The sequence below is a fragment of the Canis aureus genome, chromosome 22 (genome assembly GCF_053574225.1).
Source record: "Canis aureus isolate CA01 chromosome 22, VMU_Caureus_v.1.0, whole genome shotgun sequence".
Classification (NCBI taxonomy): domain Eukaryota; kingdom Metazoa; phylum Chordata; class Mammalia; order Carnivora; family Canidae; genus Canis; species Canis aureus.
The window spans coordinates 44,171,715-44,194,223 of NC_135632.1; the positions used below are offsets into that span (position 1 = coordinate 44,171,715).

At 37.8% G+C, this 22,509-nt stretch overlaps 1 protein-coding gene across 3 annotated transcripts in view; it reads left to right on the top strand.

The window, feature by feature from the left end:
• Window positions 1-603: 603 nt before the first annotated feature.
• SCN10A (sodium voltage-gated channel alpha subunit 10) overlaps window positions 604-22,509 on the top strand; it is a 91,091-nt gene continuing 69,185 nt past the window's right edge. For all 3 annotated transcript variants that reach the window (XM_077865743.1, XM_077865745.1, XM_077865746.1), the window contains exons 1-4: window positions 604-878; window positions 2,111-2,238; window positions 5,252-5,332; window positions 21,930-22,058. In XM_077865743.1, coding sequence (XP_077721869.1) covers window positions 609-878; window positions 2,111-2,238; window positions 5,252-5,332; window positions 21,930-22,058 — 608 coding nt within the window. In that variant the 5' untranslated portion in view covers window positions 604-608. The remainder of the gene's footprint in view (window positions 879-2,110; window positions 2,239-5,251; window positions 5,333-21,929; window positions 22,059-22,509) is intronic.

Below are 22,509 nucleotides of genomic sequence, written 5' to 3' on the forward strand. Positions count from 1 at the left end.
GTCTCAGCTGACAAGTGCAGCCATGTGCTCTTGGCGCTGAGCCTTCTCCTCTCTCTTGCTGGCATGTCCAGGAATGACCGTCACTTCTTAAAAGCATACCACTGCACAATAAAGGAACAATAAAACATGTTAATGCCTTCCATACTTTTTAACAAATGCTTTTCAATGGGGAAATTTTACTAGCACTGTTTTTTTTATACACCACATAAACCAGTCTTTGAGTGCCTGTTGCTCAGTGGTCATAGAAAAGAGAAGAGAGGGCAGTATGGCTAAATCTGGTGGTGATGGTGGTGGTGGTGGTGGTGGTATAAATAGATGAAGGAGCAATGCATTAGAGGGTCATGGAGGGCATAGCTCTACTCTGAGATTCCTGGAGGAGGTAGAATAAACAGCCTCCCCCGAGAGTGCCACAGGGCAGTGAGACTCTGGGGAGAGCTCAGTGTAAGTTAAGGAATGCATGTGAGTTAAGGGTTGGGGGGCTATTCTAGCAAGGCAGTGTGAGTTAAGGAAAGAATTGGAGGGAGAGGGTCAGTGGGCAGGCTGTTAGCTCTCTATGGTGATATCCACTCTCATAAGAGTATAAACTCTTCCTTAAGAAGAATGAGAAGATGGAATTTCCCTTTGGGTCCCTGGAAACTACCAACTTTCGTCGATTCACTCCAGAGTCCCTGGTGGAGATTGAAAAGAGAATTGCTGCCAAGCAGGCAGCAAAGAAAGCAAAAGGTAAGCACAGGGAGCAGAAGGACCAAGAAGAGAAGCCTCGGCCTCAGCTAGACTTGAAGGCTTGCAACCAGCTGCCCAAGTTCTACGGTGAGCTCCCAGCAGAGCTGGTTGGAGAGCCCCTGGAGGATTTGGACCCCTTCTACAGCACACACCGGGTAAGGGTAATTGAATGGGAAGGTTGTTCTCAGCTCTGGGAGAGGAACCTCTGCTCTACTCAGCCTAGGGAGTTCTTCTGCACCTAGGTGATGTAGCTGTGAGCTAGACTCAGTTAATGACAAATATATCCAACTTACCTCTTTGACACTATCTTTGCATTTTTATAATATTTATGGTAGAGACTAATCAAACTCAAATCTTCAAAAGCAACAACTGCTATAAAATTTTTAGAAGAAGTTGGCTGTTTTCTTTGATGACCACTGACCTAAGATCTCCAGAGATTTTGGCTGTCTTTGTAAATGGGAAACAGAGATTCTTAGTCTGGGGGTGGGGTGTAGGGTAGGGAAGGGGAACAGAAATCCAGATTATTTAATGAGTGGTCCTCAAAGTATGATCTCAGAACCCCTGGGGTTCCTAAAGCCCTTTTAGTGGGTTCCTCAGGTCACGCACACACTTTCTCTCTCTCATACACACAGTACAAGCAAAAAACTATAAGTCAGTAAAAAAAACTCTTTTGGGTCCTCCATAATTTTTGAGAGTATAAAAGGGTCCTGAAATCAAAATGTTTGAGAACCACTAGTTTAAGTGAGAGTTGTTTTGTGAAATTCCCCTGTTTGTATTGTGTCTTAGATGATCTACACAGCACCCCACCCCCACAAAATGATGTATGCATGTTTGGGAGTTGGGAGGGACAGGAATCAGCCATCCCAAATATTATTGGTAGAGAAAATTAAAAGATACTGGGATGTCTTTCTCCCTCTTCTCATGGGCCAAGAGCCCTCATCTTCCTGGATGCTCAGAAGGAATCACTAGAAGGGGAGACTCAGAAGGTGGAGAGCAGGGCAAAATAGGCAAAATCCCATAACTAGAGATAATCCACTAATCAGAAGAGGAATTTAATGCAGCCAGAACCACCTCCTGCTGCTGCCAGAATCCTGGCCCTGGGCCTGATGCATCGTCAGCCCTAGGTCAGCTGCCTGGTCACTGGGCACTCTCAATGGACTCATCTTAATGCAGTCACTGACAGGGCCTGGGGTCTTGCTAGGAGGGTGAGGATACCCTGATCTCCACTAACTTGGCCCCTCCACTTGGCTCTCCATTGATGGATGCATGGTTCCCAGAGCCCTTCTTGCTCGTAAGCCTGAAATGATACCATTCATGCACAAAACATGATTGTGTGATAATGCATGCTTCTCGCTGCAGGTCCACCTTCTGCTTTGTTTTTTTGTAGACATTTATGGTGCTGGACAAAGGGAGGACCATTTCCCGGTTTAGTGCTACTCGGGCCCTGTGGTTATTCAGTCCTTTCAACCTGATCAGAAGAACAGCCATCAAAGTGTCTGTCCACTCATATCCTTTGCACTGTTGCTTCTTCCATATGATTTCTTTTAAAATCAGGCTTGACCCACTGTATCAAGTACCTTCTTCAGAGGTTAGCAATAGAAGTTTCCTCTAATTGAATTTTGAAACAATGAAATCATTAAATTGAAAGAAAAATGTTTGTGGCTTTAATGTGTCCAACACCTGAAAGCAGTCCCAAGATGGAGGAGGTCCTCATGCAAGCCACGGGTGGGTTTGGGTTCACCTCAACTGAGTCTGGACATACATGTGCATGCACAACCTAAAAAATGTCCTCCTTGTGAATGAGCTTTGCTGATGCACCCAGACACATTCTTACCATGAGGCCTGTTCAGCTCACAACATAATAACCAAAAGAGCCCTGAGGCTTCTTTGGGCACATGAAATAGGCATGGATTGTTACTCTGTGCCCTAGCCATGCTGAGAACTAGCTTTTTTTGGGGGGGGGGGTGGGGGGGAAGAGCAGCACCTGCCAAAGGACAAAGAAGACAAACCACAATGGGCCGAGTCTAGATTGTTTCAGTGGCACCACATTGGTCATGGATGCTGCCAATATCCCAAGTGACCCCCAAACTACTAGCAGGTTAAAAAACGTCAGTAGTCCAAAAAATGTTAATAATTTGAGGTTAATACCACTGAATAATACAGCAATGATTAGAGACAAATCAGTCAAATATCTGTATAATTTTAACTGCTTTAGGTAGCTTCAGAATCTGCCTTCAGTTTTTGTTTTATTTTGTTTTATTTTCCAAGGCAAGCCAAACTAGGACAAAAAAGAGACTTTGGCTTGGTTTCCAAGGATCTTCCCTGGTGGCTGTCCAAATTGGAAGTTCCTAATGACAAATTCAGCCCTGGCTTCCAGGAGGTTGATTTGCAAGAACAGCCTTGCCTCAGCTGCCTGACAGATGGTAGCCAGCCTCTTCTTGGGAGGCTCCAGTAAAAGGAGCTCTCTCCTCCAAACTCTGGGGCAGCTTGCTGGATTGCTGGACAGCACTCAGTGAGTTGGTAGCTGGCACAGAGCCATCTCAAAATGAAACTGTGCTGCTCCATGTAGTTGCATTACATTTTCCTTTTACATGTTTTGTCTTTATGGCCAAGCAGTGGGAGTTATATTTTCTTAATTCAATCTTGGGTTTTCTAATCAATAGAAGGATATTTAATGATAATAGTAAACTACCATTTGCTAAATACCTCCTAAGTGTCATCACTGTCATAGGTACAGAAACCTTTGAAGAGGGGATTTGCATCCCCATCTTACAAATAATGAAACTCTTACTCAACGGCACTAAATAAATTGTCCAAGGGTACAGAGCCTGTTAAGAGGTCCAGCCTGCACCCTGCTTAGAACAGTATCAGCAATAAGGAAGTAGACAGTTAATGGAAATGAACTGAGGTAATTTATTCTCTCAGTATGTCATCTCTAGTTGGGTGGTTTTTTTTAAAAATATATATCCAATTACTTAAAATTACAAATAAAGAAAAACAGCAAATATACAAACTCCTCTCCATGCATCCTGGTTGAGTTACATCTTAAATTAGCTTTAAGAAACAGCTAATTAGAAATAAAATCCCTTCAAAGAACTAAGTGACCAGTGAATATTCTTTTCATCTTGAGATATGATGAATCATAATTGCTGGATGGAGTCATAGCTGGACAGAAAAGCTGTTCTATGTCTCCTCCCAAAAGCCTGCATTTATATATTTCAATCTTATGAACTTGGTAGCTCCACTCCCAAAAGATATTCTTTAAGGTATGGAATTCTCAGTGTCCTATGATCAATATTTCACGAAAATTATAATTCTAATTAAATTTGCTATGAATGTTTTCACAAGTAATATTGTATATAATATATTACTTTTAAAGGTTTGTGGAGTTGGAGATATGATTTTAATTTAATCCTTGGGTTGACATCACCCCCCCCCATGTGAACACATTTCTTAATTTAATTGCAAGTCAACAGGAAAATGTGGTTTAATTAGCAGAATTTCCCTTTTCAAAATAGATGTGTTCCTAAGTAACTGTAAAACAGGGCACATTAAAGACATTTACAGAAAACTAAAATAGATTTAAATACTTCTGCTCAAACTGAAATTATAAAAGATGAGTGGCTCCCTCTCTCTCTGTAGGTCAAATTTATCTTCAGGCTTTGTTTTTCTTTAGGACGTAATTGTTAGGAATCCAAGCTAGTCCTGAGAAAAATGTCCAGGGGAGAAATTTACCTTTGGGTTTTCTCCTCCAACATTTCTTCCCATCAGTTCACCCCTTTCCACTCACCTTTAGTGTCTCCTTTCCCTTAGGGTAATCCCTTGGCTTAACCTTGAAAATTCTTCTCTCTGGTTAGACAGAGTTCTCTACCCCAGCCTAATTCTATCTGGAATTTTCTGCTTGAGTCAGCATTTTACTTCCATCTGCCTGCCCCCACCATTCTTAGCCAGAGGCCCATTTCCTCAGTGTGTTTGATCTCAGCTAAACTGGGAAAACAATCCAACCCAAACTAATTCCCATGAAAGCTGGTGGCCCTCTATCTATAACTTCCTAGAAATAGTCTCTTTGTCTTTTAGGAAAAGAAGAGACATTTGCTGGATGAAATTTCAGGCTATATTGTATAGTGAAGTGAAGATGTCAGGGCAGAAGGATATTTTGGAGAGGGGATTCTTGTTTCCTTCTATTTTGCTGAGGATTCTGTTAATCTGAGGTCACATCTCAGTACCATAGCTGACTAGCTTGTATGACCTTGGGAAACTTATTTCCAAGCTTTTTCAGCCCATTTTCTTAGCTGCAAAGTATAGATATAGTATTTACCTGCAGGTCCAGTCGTATTAGAAATGGTGTGGATGAAGTGAACTGATCGGTATAGGCACTCCTTAAATGTTAGCAGCTGTTATGTGACAAGACTAAAAAAGCTGATCCTAGCTAAAATCTATGAATTTAATGGTTTAGTGTCAAGGTGATCATAGGTGACATCTAAGAAACATAGCAACTCTCAGCTTTTCCTTAACAAAGTCCTCTCAGGTGGTTCAGTTTATTTATTACAGTCACTATTTTGGTCAATTGTGTGGGCATGACCCAAACCGAGCTTCCAGACAGAATCGAGTAAGTAGATTTGCTGTCACTGTTATTCCTGTGCTTCCTCTTTCTGTCCTCTTCTTTTCCTTCATTTGGTAACTTTTTTCTTTTGCTTTTCCTGCTGGTCTCATTTGAGTATTGCACACTTTGCAATGGTTATATATTTCCTTCTCTGTGATTTTCAACTTTGGAGAACTATGGATTACTGGTTCTCAACCTTGGAATCCCTTGGGGGAGATTTTTAAAATATTAGTGCCTGGGTCTCAGTCCCAGAGGGTCCAATTTCATCAGTCTGTGATGGGTGTGGCCAGATAAGCTTCCCCCACTGACTCCCCACATTGACCTGCTAGGCACACAACACATGAACCAACCAAGTTTAGGGACAGCCTGCTTTGAGAGCTAGGAGCAAAACTGAGATAGAAGTAAAAACAAATGGTTCTGGAACATATTCAGAAAATTACCCATGAATAAAGCTGTTTATGTTATCATGGCGCATATACTTCAAAGTGACCTTAACATTCCCGAGCGTATTTTATTTTCCTGGGTTAGCAGATGGAACCTCTGTAGTTTTAGAACATGGAGACTTTCCAAAAACACATGCACTAACACATTCGAGAGAGATGCCCCCAGCTCAGTGAAAGACTGACATGCCTTTGGTACAATAATAGGAACTCTGTAGAACTTTATCTTTTTCTACTTTTTAAATTAAAATGTTTTGCTGATTATAACATTAATACATGCCACAATAGAAAATACAGTTGAACAGCGTAAGTCCACTATATGTGAACTATGTGGGTCCAATTTTACATGGATTTTTAAAAAATAAATACACTACAGTATTTTAAATGTATTTTCTCTTAGGATTTTCTTAGTAGCATTTTCTTTTGCCTAGTTTACTTGTAAGAAGACAGTATATAATGCATATAACATACAAAATATGTGCTAATTGATTATTGATGTTATCAGAAAGGCCTGTCAACAGTAGGCTATTACTAGTTAAGTTCTGGGAGAGTCAAAACTTAACATGTGGATTTTTACTCTATGGGGGGTCAATGCCTTTAACACCTGAGTTGGTTCAAGGATCCACTGTATATTGTATTTCTATTAATAGATTAAAGAAGAATAATCATGTGATCACCTTAATTGATGCTGAAAAATCATTCGATAAAGTTTGATATCTATTTGTAATTAGAAACACCAAGAAAGAAAGGAATAGAAAGAAGGGAAATGCGATGCTCTGACAAAGGGTGGTTACTTTGAAGGATGTAGCAAACATCATGCTTAATTGTGAAACATGGCCAGCTTTCCCTTTGAGACCAGAAACAAAAAGAAAAAAATATGTCTGTTTCATCAGTTCCATTTAACTTTGTAAAGGAGAGCCCAGCCAGCATAGTAAGGCAAGGAAAAGAAAGAAAAGTTAAGAACAAGAAAAGTAGCAAAGATACCATGATTTACAGATAATATAACTGTGTGATGCAACAGCCAATATAATCTAAACTATTAAAGTTAACAAGACAGTATGGCAAGGTAGCTGGGTATAAGTTAATATACATAAATTAATTGCATATCTATATACTAGCAACAAACAGAAAATGACATGGTTTTTTAAAATACCAGCTATGCTGGCATTTTAAAATATCAAGTATCTAGAAGTAAGACTATCAAAATATGAGTAAGATCTCTACAAAGAAAATTATGAAAAATATTGAGTAATATTACAGAAAACCCAATACATGGAGAGAGAGATGTATTAGATTCCTGGAATCAAAGTCACAATATTGTAAGACTCCTCAAGGTGACTAATTTTATGTGAGCCCAATCAAAATCCCAGTAGGCTTGGGTTTTGTTTTTGTTTTTGTATTACTCAACAACCTGACTCTAAAATTTATATAAGAATGCAAATAACAAATTATAGCCTAGACACCGTTGAGGAAGAAAAACAAGGTGGAAGAAGAGAACTGGCCCTACTGGATGTTAGGATGGGCTGTAAAGCTCTAATAATTGAAACTGTGTGCCAGTGGGGTAAGATTAGTCAGACTAGTGGGACAGAATAGTTGGTTCATCAACAGGCCAATGCATATACAAACATTGAATTTGTGCTGAAGGTGGCACCATGGAACACTGCGGAAAGGGCAGTTCTCAATAAATCATGCTAAAGAACTAAGAATATCAGTAGAAAAATAGCTTTGCTCATTACATCATGTGCCCTCCTTAATGCCCATCACCCAGTTACCCCATCCCCCCCCACCACCTCCCCTCCAGCAACCCTCAGTTTATTTCCTATAGTTGAGTCTCTTATAGTTTGTACCCCTCTCTGTTTTTATCTTATTTTATTTTTCTTTCCCTTCCTCTATGCTTATCTGTTTTGTTTCTTAAATTTCACACATGAGTGAAATCATGTGGTGCTTGACTTTCTCTGACTGAGTTATTTCACTTAGCATAATACACTCTAGTTCCACCCACATCTTTGGAAATGGCAAGATTGCATTTTTATGGCTGAGTAATATTCCAGTGTACATATATACCACATCTTCTTTATCCATTCATCTGTTGGTGGACATCTGGGCTCTTTCTATATTTTGGCTATTGTGGATATTGCTGCTATAAACATTGGGGTGCAGGTGCCCCTTTGAATCACTACTTTTGTATCCTTTGGATAAATGCCTAGTAGTGTAATTGCTGGGTCATAGGATATTTCTATTTTTAATTTTTTGAGAAACCTCCATACTGTTTTCCACAGTACCTGCACCAATTTGCTTTCCCACCAACAGTGTAAGAGAATTTCCCTTTCTCTGCATCCTCACCAACATCTGTTGTTTCCTGCCTTGTTAATGTTCCCCATTCTGACTGGTGTGAGGTGGTATCTCATTGTGGTTTTGATCTGTATTTCCCTGATGATGAGTGATGTTGAGCATTTTTTCATGTGTCTGTTAGACATTTGTATGTCTTTTTTGGAGAAATGTCTGATGAATCACTAAATTCTACCCCAGAAACTAATAATACATTATATGTTAACTAAATTGAATTTAAATTAAAAAAAAGAAAAATTACTTTGAGCATCCAAATTTATGCCAAATACAAGAATCAATTCTGGGTAGATTAATATCTAAATTTCTTTGTGAAAGACCAAAACATAAAGATTTTGGGGGAGGGGTAGAATGACTTAATGACCTCAGTTTAGGTCACCATAGAGGAAAAAACTGATACATTTTAGCATACTAAAATTAAGTATTTCTGCTGTCAGAAGACAACTTTGTAACAGTGAAAAAGCAAGTCTACTGAGTAGAAGATATTTTCCACACATGTACCTAAAAAGTGTTTATATCTGGAAGAATCAGCCCCTACAAATCAATTAGAAACACATCAGAGCAACCAGTTTTGAGATGAGCAAAAAAATTGTAGATTTCACAAAAGCAGAAACCCAAATGGTCAATAAACATAAAAATAGTCTTACTCTTTTTCTTAACCAAGGAAATGTGAATTAAAATTACACTGAGAGATTATCATATACTCATCAGATGGGGAAACTTTTAAATTGTGACAATACCAGTATTAAGAAAGATATGGAGTAACAGAAACTCATATACTGCCAGTGGAAATGTAAATTTGTACAGTCTCTTTGGAAATCAGTGTATATCATCAAATAACAGTGAAGACATACCTATACTGTGATTCCTAATTATACTCTTAGGTACTTATGCTCAGCAGATATATGTATGGGCACCAGGAAATACTTATGAAAAACTTTATGAACACTGCCCATAAAATCCCCTAACTGGAAAGGATCCAAATGTCCAAAATTTGTGAATACATTACACATATCTCTTACCTTCTTAAAATGGGATAATGTACAGCACTGAAAATGAATAAACTCTAGTTCCACAAAATACGGATGAAAAAAGCCAGACACAAAAGATTGCATAAGTATAATTCCATTTACACAAAATTCAAAAACAAACAGAACCTAACTATTTTGTTTAGAGATGCTTACTCAGGAGGTAAAAAATGTAAATAAAACTTTTAGGGCAGAGGAAGGAGGACATAATTGGGAAGGGGTGTATGGGGTGCTTATAACGTTCTATTTAGTGACACAAGTAGTTGTCACAGGGCCACTATGGACTGGATTATGTCCCCCGAAATCCATATGTGGAAGCCCTAACCCACATACTATTACTGAAGAAGGAGCCTTTAAGGAGGGCACTTACATGAGGTCAGAAGGGCAGAGTCATGATCCAGTAGAACTGGTGTTCTCCTAAGAAGAGGAACAGAGTCCAGAACTCTCTCTCTCTGCCGTGTGAGGACACAATAAGAAATAAATCCTTAGCAAGCCAAGAAGAGGGTTCTCACCTGGCCAGGAGGCAGCGTCGTCTCCAATTTCCAGCCTCTGGAACTGTGAGAAGTCAATTTCTGTGCCTTAACCACTCAGTCTATGGTATGTTGTGACAGTAGCCCAAGCTAATATACAAGTGTTTGTTTTACAGTGAATTTATGTTTCACGTGCATTTTTATTATGCACATTACATATTGTAATAAATAGCTTAAGAATAAAATCATTTTTTAAAAATCACCATTGCATGAAATGCAGACCACTGAAAAATATAAATCAGAAGAACAGAGTAACTAAGTAGAGAAATCACTCTTGGTATTTTAGCTTATTGTCCTTCCCCCTCTCTCTTAGTCTCTCTCTCTCTCTCTCTCTCTCTCTACACACACACACACACACACACACACACACACACATTTGAAGATCTAATTAGCTTTATCAAATGATTCATGAACTGGGCAGCAGCCCATCTAGCAAGTAGAGGCATTGAGAGGAGTTGTACAAAGGGAAGGTTTTTATAGGTAGGAGAGTGGGGGCAAGAAAGTTATTAGCAAAGGGAAAGGATTCTTCCAGAGGAAGCAGTTTGCTAGGGGAAAAAGCAAGGTCTCATGCAGATTACCTCATCTTTCTTTGAAGGATGAAGAGGACTCAAGTGAGGACAGATTCTTTGGTGCCACCATGGAAAGAACAATTCCCTGACTGACCAGTCAAGGTCACATTTCCAGGGAAGGTTGAAACTGCCAAAAGATTGGGTTTTAAGTCCCCCCATTTGGGAGCTGGGTCTAAGTGGCACCATTTTGGGCCTGTGGTTTTCTTAACTATATATAGGCTGAGATCATATAGCATGTAAAATCTCTATCCTTATTTTGAACTTTTAATGCAAAGCATTTTCTCTCAAAAGTAAGAGTTATTTGGGGATTCTGGTTAAATATGGAAGATAGCATGCATATGTTTTACCCCAACCCTCTCAGAACGCCAATAAAATGACAGCATGGGAAAAGAACGGTATAAATATACAAGAACAAAGAGAAGGAGAAAGAAAAGCACAGAGGACAAAGATGTCATAACAATCTCGGAAGGCCAAAAGAAGGCGGAGGCCTGGCAAATGATTCAGCACATCGGGGCTTGTTAAAGGAGGTGCCTGCAGAGAAGGATAAAAATGACGATCAAGGCATTTACCCCCTAAAACCTCAGAGGCCCTGAAAATGTGGACATGATACAAATAGCAATAAGAAGAAAGAACGTGGGAGTAGAGTATGCTCACTTACTGCTGCTTCTATAATAGCAAGGAGTTAGAGTATTCTTCAAATATAAATCAAGGAATGGAAAATAATTATATTTAATGGTACAAAGGTAAGCATGAAAAGGATATGATTAAGTACAATCAGGTGATGCATAAAATAGAGGGAAAAATAAAAAAATTGCTGAATGGAATGTAAAGAGATATCATACTACGGGCAATACATTACATGGTTTTAGTTATAATCATGAATTTATACTTATAAAGGCAACTTCTAGAACTAAAGTAAAAACTGTATTTAGAATCATGCACACAAAAAAGCAAATGAAACTTATCAGACATGAAATACTTTTAAAAACTATTAAATATATAACTTAAAGTTATATAAATAAAGATCAGCTGTCATATCAATAAATATGAATTAGACTCATCTGTTTAAAAAATTCGCACATATTCATATATAACAAAACATTATCGGGACACCTGACTGGCTCAGTGGTTGAGCGTCTGCCTTTGGCTCAGGGCATAATCCCGGAGTCCTGGGATCGAGTCCCACATCGGGCTTCCTGCATGGAGCCTGCTTCTCCCTCTGCCTATGTCTCTGCCTCTCTCTCTGTGTCTCTCATGAATAAATAAATAAAATCTTTAAAAAAAATGACAAAGCATTATCCCACTTTATGTTGAACAAAAACATACTGCCCCAGGTCTTATGGAAAGTTCAAAATTAAAGAAGGGACAAAGAAGCCAAGGCACACAGGAAGAGAGCAGGAAGTCAGATGTGACTATCAAAGGAGGTGGCACTTAGACCCAAAGTCATTAAGCAGGATAAAAATGACACTTTGAAATGCTAAATGATCCAAAACAGTAACATATATCTTTGCAGTAAGTAATATGGCAACAATGTTCATAAATCAAAAATCAGAAGAGTATGCGGGTAAATAGACAAAAACATTACAGGTATTGGAAAGTGTAATGAATTTCTTTCAGCCCATGAGAGATCAAGTGTATAGAAAAGTATGTAAAGATATAGATGACTGAATAAATAATTAATAAGGCATATCTGATTAATCTATATTAAGCTATATTCCCTAAAAAATAGAGAATATACCACCATACAAATAGACCAAATATTAAATTACAATAAAATCTCAATAAGCTCCAAAAAGTAAAAAAAAAAAAAAAAAGGGAAATATTCTCTGATTAAAAAATTAGAAAAAAAGGCCTTTCCATTTGATAATGTTAAGAACCTTTCAAGTCTTAAATTTTTAAAAAAAATGCTACAAACCAAAATGATAGAATCTCTAGGGAAGAAAAAATTTAAAAAACACTTTAATCAGAACCTATACAGTACAGTTAAAGATATGTTCAGGGGATAATCCATAGGACTGAAGCAGAAAATATTTATTTCAGCACAAAATGAAAAGAATTATTTAAGTACCTAATGTAAAACTAGAAAAAGAACAACAAATGAAAAGAAAACAGGAAGAAGAATTAATAATTTCAAAGAAAACCTTAACAAATTAAGAAATAGAAAAACAGAGGTGCCTGGGTGGCTCAGTTAGTTAAGCATCCAATTCTTGATTTCAGCTCATGTCATGAACTCAGGATCCTGAAATCAAGCCCTACTTTGGCCTCTGCTGTCAGTGCGGAGTCCACTTGGGATTCTTTCTCTCCCTCTGCCCCTCACCCCATTTGTGCTCTCTCTGTTTCTCTCTAAAATAAATAAATAAAATCTTTTGAAAAAATAAATAGAGGGGTGTCTGGGTGGCTCAATCAGTTAAGCATCTGCTTTTGGCTCAGCTCATGATCCCAGGGTCCTGGGATGGAGCCCCACAATGGGCTCCCTGCTCAGTGAGGAACCTGCTTCTCCCTCTGCCTCTACCTGCCACTTCCCCTGCTTGTGCTTGCTCTTGCTCGCTCTCTTTCTCTGTCAAAGAAACAAATAAAATCTTTTTAAAAAAAATAGAAAAACAGAAATAATGAATCCAAATGCTGTTAAAAATATATGTGCAAGACCTTTATGCTGAAAGATGACAAACCACTACTGAGAGAAATTTTAAAGTATCAAATAAACTTAGCAATGACTTATGTTTAGGAATTAGACAACTCACTAGCTGTTAAAATGTCAGTGCTGCCCAAATTAATCTATAGATGCAATGAAATCCTAGTGAAAATCCTAGCAGGCCATGTTCTGTAGAAATTGAATAGATTTTGATGATATGGATGAAGCAAAATTTATTTAACTATTATCCTATTGACAGGCATTCATGTTGGCCCTAATCAACATATTGATGATATATCAACATGTTGATTAGGGCCAATCATGATGGCAAAATCCTCATATTTTGCCATCACGATTCTTCGGTGAGTATCCTTCCTCACATACATATCTCTGTACACATAACATGAGTACCTGTGAGGAGTGAATTCTCAGAAGTGGAATTACTGGGTCAAGGAACATATGGTTTTAATTTTTGAGATATTACCAAGTTGTTTTCCAAAGCTGTGCCAATTTCCATTCCCACTATTATTAAATTCATTCTTTATCAGATTTTGTATGAACTGAATTGTTGACAAAACTTCTTTCATAAACACACTTTGAAAAAGATATAAAAGATAAAACAGTCTACCTATACTGTCTCATTTCTAGAAATAATATGTGACGATGTTCTGCATCTTTGGCTCCATGAAAATGATCAGATTCCAGATTTTATTTTTGAAATGCAAACTGATCACAGCCATTGGTTGTTTACTATGCTGGGAACCCAAAGGAAAAGGGTAAATATCCCTGGGATAGTCTGGGGTTGCAAAGATCATGCTGTATATTCTTGAGTTAGAAATGAGATCGCAGCCATCAAGGAATCAGAAGCAGTCCTATCACCGTGTTCTTGATACAGTGTTTTGGACACAAGCAGTTTCCATCCCTTATCTCCCCTCCCAGCTGTTAGAGCTCTCAGAAACATTAGCTTTGCACTGCTACCTACTGGTAAAGATAGGCCCCTGCCTCTCTGCCTGCCTATCTGTCTGCTTATGGGAAGATTTCATATACATATTCATTTTTAAATACCTTCTTGTGCTCAGAAATAAACTAGGGATTCACTGCTGCCAAAGAGGAGAATATATCAGATGGGGCCCCAGCTGGAGATGAAAAGTGCCCAGGGATGTCCCACCATCCCCATGCCCTGAGCTCACAGAGAATCACTGAAGGGGCCCTTTGATGGCTCTAAGACATCCATCACTAACCATACTGATGATCTGGAGAAACATTTTACAAAATATAGCAATTTGGTTGCAGGGAAAAGTGCAGCAGAAAGAGAAATGTTTTCCCATCTGGAAAAGAACACATGAAATGAAACAGAACCTGTGACAAACAGAGGAATGGGTACCTGGCGCTGCAGGCATAAAGGACGGTTTTGTGTCTTTTCAAATGCATATGAATGACATCATATGCACACTTTAGCTGATGCTTTTTAAAAATCAATATTGTGTTTTTGAGATTGATCTAAATGGACTCATATAGACTTATTCCGTTCATTTTTTACTGCTATATAATATTCCATAAAGGTATTCTGCATTTTCTTCTAAAAAGTCTTAACATTTCTTTCTACATTTAGATAGTTCATCCCCCTAGACTTTAGAGTGTATGCACATGGCTGATATTTTTCTGTATGGATTATCCCAATGCCATTTTTAATGGATCATCATTTTCCAAGTGATTCACTTTACTACCTCTGTCACACACTAGGTTCTCATGCATACTTGGGTCTGTTTCTCCTGGTCATCGATTTGTTACTCTGTCAGTCAACACCACACTGGTCTAAATGCTTGGTAATAAAATTTGACTTGTTTATTAGAACACCACTCCTTATTCACCTTCTTGAAAATTATTACTTCTTCTTTCTCTTTATTTTCCTATATCAATTTAAAGGTCATATTTTCAAGCTTTTTTCTTACGAATCTGTTGAAACTTTGATTGTAAATTAATTTAATTTATTTATTACCACTGGAAGAATCACCACTTATGATATCAAGCTTTCACTCATATCAGCTTGGGATATTTTCCAATTTATACAGGCCTTTTTTATACTCTTCCATAACATTATGTCTTATGTAAAGTTCTTATGTTTCTTATTTCTAGGCACATTATCATTTTGGTCATCCTTTTGAATATCTATTTTTATTGCTACAATATATTAGTGTTATTAATGTCTACATACTGGTTTTGTACCCAGCAACCTTGCTGAACTTCTGAACAATTTCAACATTTTTTACAGATTCTCTTGGTACAAGAGAGTTTTCTATTTAAACAGTTATATCATCTGCAAATAATGGTGAACTTGTCTCTTTATGAGTCTTATACCACTTGTTTGTTTTACCTGTCTTATTGAGCTGGCCAGACCTTTAGCACAATGCTGAATTGAAGCTACAATAATGAGCGTATTTCTTTTGCTCTTGATTTTAAAGAGTATACTTCTAATTTTCACTATTATCATGATGACTATAGGATTCTCATAATCAATCTTTATCAAGTCATCGAAATTTCTTTCCACATCTGGTTTGTTAAGAGTGTCATTATGAATTGGTATCAGTTTTTTATCAATATTTCTATTTCATTAAGAATATCATTAGGTCTTTCATCTGTTAATATATAGTAGGTCACATTAATAAATTTTCCAATCTAGTTTTAGTTCCAGCTGCTCATTGCTAGATTCAACTTGTCAGTATTTCATTTGGTCTGTCTTGGTAAATGAGGCTGATTTATAATCTTCCCTCATAAATTGTCCCTTTGGGTTGCTTTTCCACATCTCTGCCTTAGTGTCTTCCTTCTGTATGGTCCTCAGGAACTCCAAATTCTTCCCACTCTGTTTTGCACAGTAATTCAGGTATCTCTCTGCCCTACAATGTTTCTCAGTAAGTTATCCAAAGATCTCTATTAGTCACTAGTCTCTCAGTAGCCTCTAAATCATTTGACAAATACATAAGGAAAAGCAATACAACCATGTTATGCACAGATAATTTAAAAATCTGAAATGTAAGATTGATCATAATTTTCATAGAATTTCTGACTTTTTATGTTCTTAAAAGCAGTGTATATGTTTCAAGGACTGATAGTTCATATTGGCTAACAGTTAATCATGCATAGTCTATCCTAACTAACATGTTTTATTGTCACCTGACTGTTCCTGTTTACATTTGTTAAACTTACATTTGTCACTGTTAACATTGCATTGCATAATATCACAGGTAAAAAAATGAATCATTTCAAAAATGGTTTGCAGAAATACAACAATGGTGATGAAAATAGAAAAGTAAACTTCACAATATGAAATAAGATTACACATATAAATAATGAATGGACTCTGTCATAAATATAAAGCTTGAATCTGTAAGGTCATGAGACAAGTGGACAATGGATGTGTATAATCTCACAAAAGTAGATAAAAATAAACAAGAAAATAGGCAGCATGACAATGAAAATGGATCATTGAATGTTATTGTATTGAATCGATAAAACTTTTGACCTAATACCCATTTTATTATCTGCTAATAACATTTTCATGAAATAATATTACACAGCTACCAAAACTTATATATTATTTTCCAATAAAGGTTACCAACTTCACTTTTAAACTAGTTGACTCTTTCTAGTACAAATACAAAATTATGCTTTCTAGTACAAACTATCAAAACTTGATGTTAACGGTCGAAAAGATACAAAAACTATAGTGTCCTCATTCCTCCTCAAACAAGTACAACTATACCCTAGCTGGTAAGACATGAAACCAGCTCCCAAATTGATGACAAATATTGTAGTTGGAAAGAAATCAAGAAACAATTGGTGAAATTGCTTTATTGGAACCACTGGATTTCTTATAATACGACTGGCATTTAAAAAGTAATGAGTGTTAAGTATGTAAACAAGCAGACATTTTACTTTACAGTTTAATAAAGCTATGGATATATCAGTTTTCAGTATGCATTCACCATATATGTGAGAGAGAAGTGCTCAATGACTTTTTGTCTTATTTATCATGTAGCTAATTTAGAAAAAAGAGAGATTTCTGGTTTAATTAATTAAAGATTAGCTTAGAAACTTAAAAAATGCATCAATTATCACAGCAGCAGAATAATGATTCACATAGCAGCAGAATGCTATGCTTCTCATAGCACCAGAGTAATGATTCATGAGACCCAAAAGGTAGAAACAACCCAAATGTCCATCAATAGCTGAATGGATAACAAAATGTGATATATCCATTATATAGACAATGGAATATTTTTGGCATTAAAAATGAATGATATTCTGACATATGCTACAACATGGATAGGACCTTAAAATATTATAATGAGTAAAATTAGCCAGACGCAAAAGGAAAAATTATATGACTTGTCTGATTCCACTTACATGAGATACCTAGAATAGGCAAATTTATGGAGAAAGAAAGTAGAAATGAAGCTGCCAGTGAGTAGGGAAGGGTGGAATGGGGAGTACTTTGATGAGTACAGAGTTTCTGTTTGGGATAATAAAGAAGTTCTGGAGATGGATAGTGGTAGTGATTACATAATACTATGAATGTGCTTAATGCCTCTGAATTGCTTACTTAAAATGACGATGGCAGTAAATTTTATATATATGTCACTACAATTGGGGGAAAAAAAGATACATTGAACTGGTATCGAAGAAGCTTCAGCCACGTGGGCAGCAAGGAAAGTCATCACTATACAAATGAAAGATGTTGCTTCCAAATGCACTATATCCGTTATTTGTGGAAAACAATGAGGGTCCATAGCATGCCTTCAGACTCTGAATTGCCTTTGAGGAACACAGTGGAAATTGTGAATACAAACTGACTGTGGCCACTTAGTATGAGTCTTCTCAGCCTACGGGGTTGATATGAAAGTGAGTATAAGATGCTGCTTCCCCACACTGAATGACTCTGACTGGCAAACAGGAAAGGCTTATAGTGTTTTAAAGTAAGGAATAAAATCTTTTAAAATTACCATTTCTGTGAATACACATGCTGTGTGTCTCCATAATACATTCAAGATTTTGAACAGTATGGATCTTTGGCACTGGGGCCTAAACATCAGGATATTTTTTTAATGATTAAACATCATGGATTTCTTAAAACTGAACAGTGGGGCAAATGGCTCCATGGCTGAGAGTTTGACTTTTCTCAATACCCAGTGATTTTTTTCCTCCATCAGGAGTGTCTTTTGCATATTAAAAATCGCATCCGAACACTGCAACAGAACATGAAGAAATACCTTGTGTGCCAAATGCCATCAGAAAGAGGATGTGACTTCATCAGCTACTGTATCCTGAGCTGAGACCTCTAACCCTCCAGCTTCGGGTGGTGCTGAGCCTCAGCTCCAGTGAAACACTCAAAATAGTCTTAACTCTCTCCATAATTTCTGGATCTGCATTTGATCTGAAAAGCCAGAAATATCCGTCAAAGCTTCCCAACAACCTATAATTCTGAGTTAAGATTTTCTAATTTAGAAAACATAAAGAGTTGGGGGGGGGGTGACCAACAAGATATGGAAGCTGACAGCTCAAGCAGCCAGCCAGCCAGATATAGATTTCTTCGTGAATAATTTCAAACACTATTTCTCTCACACAGATATGAAAAGACATTACTGCTATTCTCTTTTTAATGTGATTTTTACTTTTATGTAAGATATACAGGTTTAAGGTTTAAAAGGTTGCACAGTTCTACAAAAATTCTAACAAAAACAACAGTTTCATGCTTCTCATCTCCTCGCCCCTAATCCTGTATTTCCAGAGGCAAGTGCTCTCAGCTTTTTTACTTCTTTATTCTGATACTTCCGTCTCTCTGATAAGATACTTATACTCTATTTTTCATTCTTCTATTTTAGATATTATCTATTGGCTTTCTATTATGGAAAAAAAAGAATTAGGTGCACATACCCACACAAAATTCCTCTCAAATTTATCTTCCTGTTGTAGTTATATTATCATTTTGGGTTAGGTAATCAGACGATATGTGCATCATCTGACTACAGAGGGGATTATGTAATAGTACTGCTAGCAAATGACGTGACAGCTGTGCCATGTGGTGTCCTTGATTACATGCTCCTTCTTGCTTTCTCTGGAGTTAATAAAGGTTTCAGGGACACCTGGGTGGCTCAGTGGTTAAGCATTTGCCTTTGGCTCCAGTCATGATCCTGGGGTCCTGGGATCAAGTCCTCCATCAGGCTCCCCACCAGGAGCCTGCTTCTCCCCCTGTCTGTGTCTCTCATGAATAAATAAAATCTTTTTTTTTAATAAATAAAATCTTTAAAAAAAAGATTTCACTGCTTCATTTGCTCTGTTTTCTATTTCTTTATCCTAATTTGTTCCAAAACTCTTCTCCAGAGGTTTAATTATTGTTTCAAATTAGTCAAACATATCAAGCTATCCACCAGTTTCCATTTTTCTTGGGGAAATCACTCCTGGAGTCCTCCATCTCCTGACTCAATCTGGCCTAGGTGTTCTCAAGGCATGGTGCACAGCCCTTTTCTGGAGATTTTCCCTTCTCTGTTTTCTTTTGGATTTTGCTTGTCTCTCCCCTGTATCCTCAGATCTTCCTCTTTTTTGGTTACTTTCTTATTTGGTTATAGCATCCTATGGTAACTTTCTTAGAAGGGCAGGTCTAAAGTACATTTTCGTCTGATTACCTAACCCAAAGACTTTGCATATCTGTAATTGTCCTTATTTTATCCTTATCATAAGAGTTTAGCTGGGGGAATAAATTCCATATTAAAAATTATTTTCCTTAAAATTTTGAAGGCATTTGTTCCATTGTCTGATACTCTCCAAGGATTGCCATTGAGAAATCTGATGATATTTTGATTCTTAATCCTCTGGATATAACCTGTGATTTTCACTCTCTCAAAAAAAGTTAGGGTCTTCTATCTGTGCACAACATTCTGAAATTTGGTGATGTTATGCCTTAACATTCATTCATTTTCCTGAACACTTCTGGGTAATTTTAACCAAACACTTAGATTCTTCATGTTGCAGAAATTTTCTTGAATTATTTCTTTGAAAATTTTCTCTAGTCTCTTTCTTTGTCTATTTCTAGATTTCTATTGGTCAGACATTGTACCTACTGGTCTGACTCTCTAAATTTCAAGCTTATAAGCACCTCTCACCATTTCTTTTTGTCCCACTTCCTGTGAGATCTCTTCATCTTTATTTCCAGCTCTTCTATTAATGTTTTACTTTTGCTACCACATTTTATTTTCAAAAGTTTCTGTTTTGTTCTTTGAATAGTCTTTACAGCCTTCTGTTCTTGTTCTATGTATCCTGTATCTTCTCATCTCTTAACTCTCTAAAAATATTCATGATAACTTTTTTCTAACTTTTCTTCTCCCTGCATTGTTTCTTGCTTTTCTTTCTTTCCTGTTTGGTTGTTTTAGTCTTTGGTGTTCGAAGCATCCTTCCAATTCCTGATTCTCATTGGCTAGCGGTTCACATTCAAAACACAGCATCTTCTTGGGCTATTAACCTGACTGCCAGGCTTCTAGAAACTAACTGAAAAGCAGAAGGGAGTAGGTGGGTAGGAGGGTTGCCTGCCTTTCAGTGTATAAAGTCTCCTTTATACTCCTGTTTCAGCACACAACTCTCTCTCCCTCTTGTTTAACTCTTGAAAGAATGAACATCCAATCTATTTCCAGAGCAGAGGAGGCAGTTCTTCACTGAATGGGTTCCTCACTGAATAGCTAATTCTTGTAAAGACTTTTAAGCGGTATCCAGCCCTACCTGACAACCTCTCCCCAAACCCCACTTTCAGAGGTATTTAGCATCTCTAAGTCCTAAGCAGCACTGCAATGTGGATTGGCTTGCTTCTGGGAACTCCCCACTTCCCAGCTCAGGTTTTAGCTTTCTTGAATCTGCTCTGTCAGTTACTACTCATCCATCTGTTCCTTAGTTTCCAAAATGCTGTTGTTGTGTTCTCCATTATCTTTGTCCTAGTGGGTTTATGCTTTAAAAAAAATCCTCCTACTAACATTTAAGAAGTATTTCAGAAAGGGTAGAGGTAAATACATATGTTCAATCTGCCATATGTAATCAAGTCTTTCCATTTTTAATACCAGTGTTTATGTTTATGATTTTATAATTTAAAAAATTAACTGTACCTAAAATTATGTGTGCATCTGAATCCCTTTGGTTCTGGAAGAGTAGTTCCCTCTGGCTAGCAGCATTAGCATCAGCTAGGAATGTATCAAAAATGCACATTCTTAGGTCCTACGCTTGACTTACTAAATAAGAAACCCTAGGGGTAGAACCTAGAAATCTATGTTTGAACAAGCCCTCCAGGTGGCTCAGATGCTTGCTAGAGTTTGAAAACTCCTGCCATAGGTGACTGAAGGATTCTGAACACTTGAGAAACACTGCCTTACTCCCAACCTCAGCTCTAGATCCATCTCTTCACCTCCAAACCCACAATGTGCCCAGCAGACTAAAAGGACTATTTGAGATGACTTCCTCTGACAAGACCCATCCTCCAAGAGAACATATTTATGGATTTAGATGTTTTTTTTTTCCATGACACCTAGCTATTTCCTGCCTTATATGGCTCTTAGTCTGGGATTTCTGAGTCCAGAAACACCTGCAGACCAAGCATGGTGGAAGAAAAGACAGTTGGAGGTGAAGAAGTTTAGACACATGAGACAGAGCAGTGTTTCATCTGTCTTCCACATGTTCGCCAACAACAAGTTGGGAAAAGAGCCTTCAGATTCCCTCTGGGCACCTCAGAACAGGGCAACCTTGTTCTGAACCTTCTGGTGGTTCTGCACCTGCCATTGCCCTCTGCCCACCTTCTGAGCTGGAGATCCTGTCCAGCTTCTCAACTGCACACATCCATCCCCATCCCATCCTATGTGTGACTCCTCTGAGTTCTCCAGTCTACATCTTGCCTCCTTACCTTAATTTCTTCCCTTTCTGTACCTTGCTGATGATCTTTGCACATATTCCTTTAGAGCCATCCCAGGAGTTCCCCTCTGAGCTCTCTCAATAGCACAGTTAATACTCCTTTCTACCTTCCTCCCAGGTATGTCTTCACTGTCATTTACACCTTTGAAGCCTTGATAAAGATACTGGCAAGAGGATTTTGTCTAAATGAGTTTGCTTACCTGCGAGATCCTTGGAACTGGCTGGATTTTAGTGTCATTACCCTGGCGTGAGTATTTCTCCATGCTGATGTATATGTCTGTGGGCTTCTAGGTGGCTCACACTCTGGGGATATTTCCTCATCTCTATCCATCTTCCTTACATGAAACTTACCTGGGGTTTCCTTGCTTCTAAATGTTATTTTGAGAGTCACTTTTTAGGATTAGTCCCATACCTTCAGGTAGAAGTTAGAGATCTCAACTCTGAGTTAACAAATGTCCTGTCAAAGTGAGTGGGCAAGGCTCAGCCTTACACCTACCTGACCTGAAGCTCTTTGCCTGAGGAACCAGTGTCTAAGGAGACTGATTGGCCAAGCTCACATGCTTGAATACCCATCCATACATGCAGTACACAGAGCCCTCATGATCATAATGCATCTCCTCAAAGGGGCTATTTTAAAAGCTATTGCAATAATTAAATCAGTGTGTCAGTTATAGGGGGAAGTGCCATTAGATTTTTGT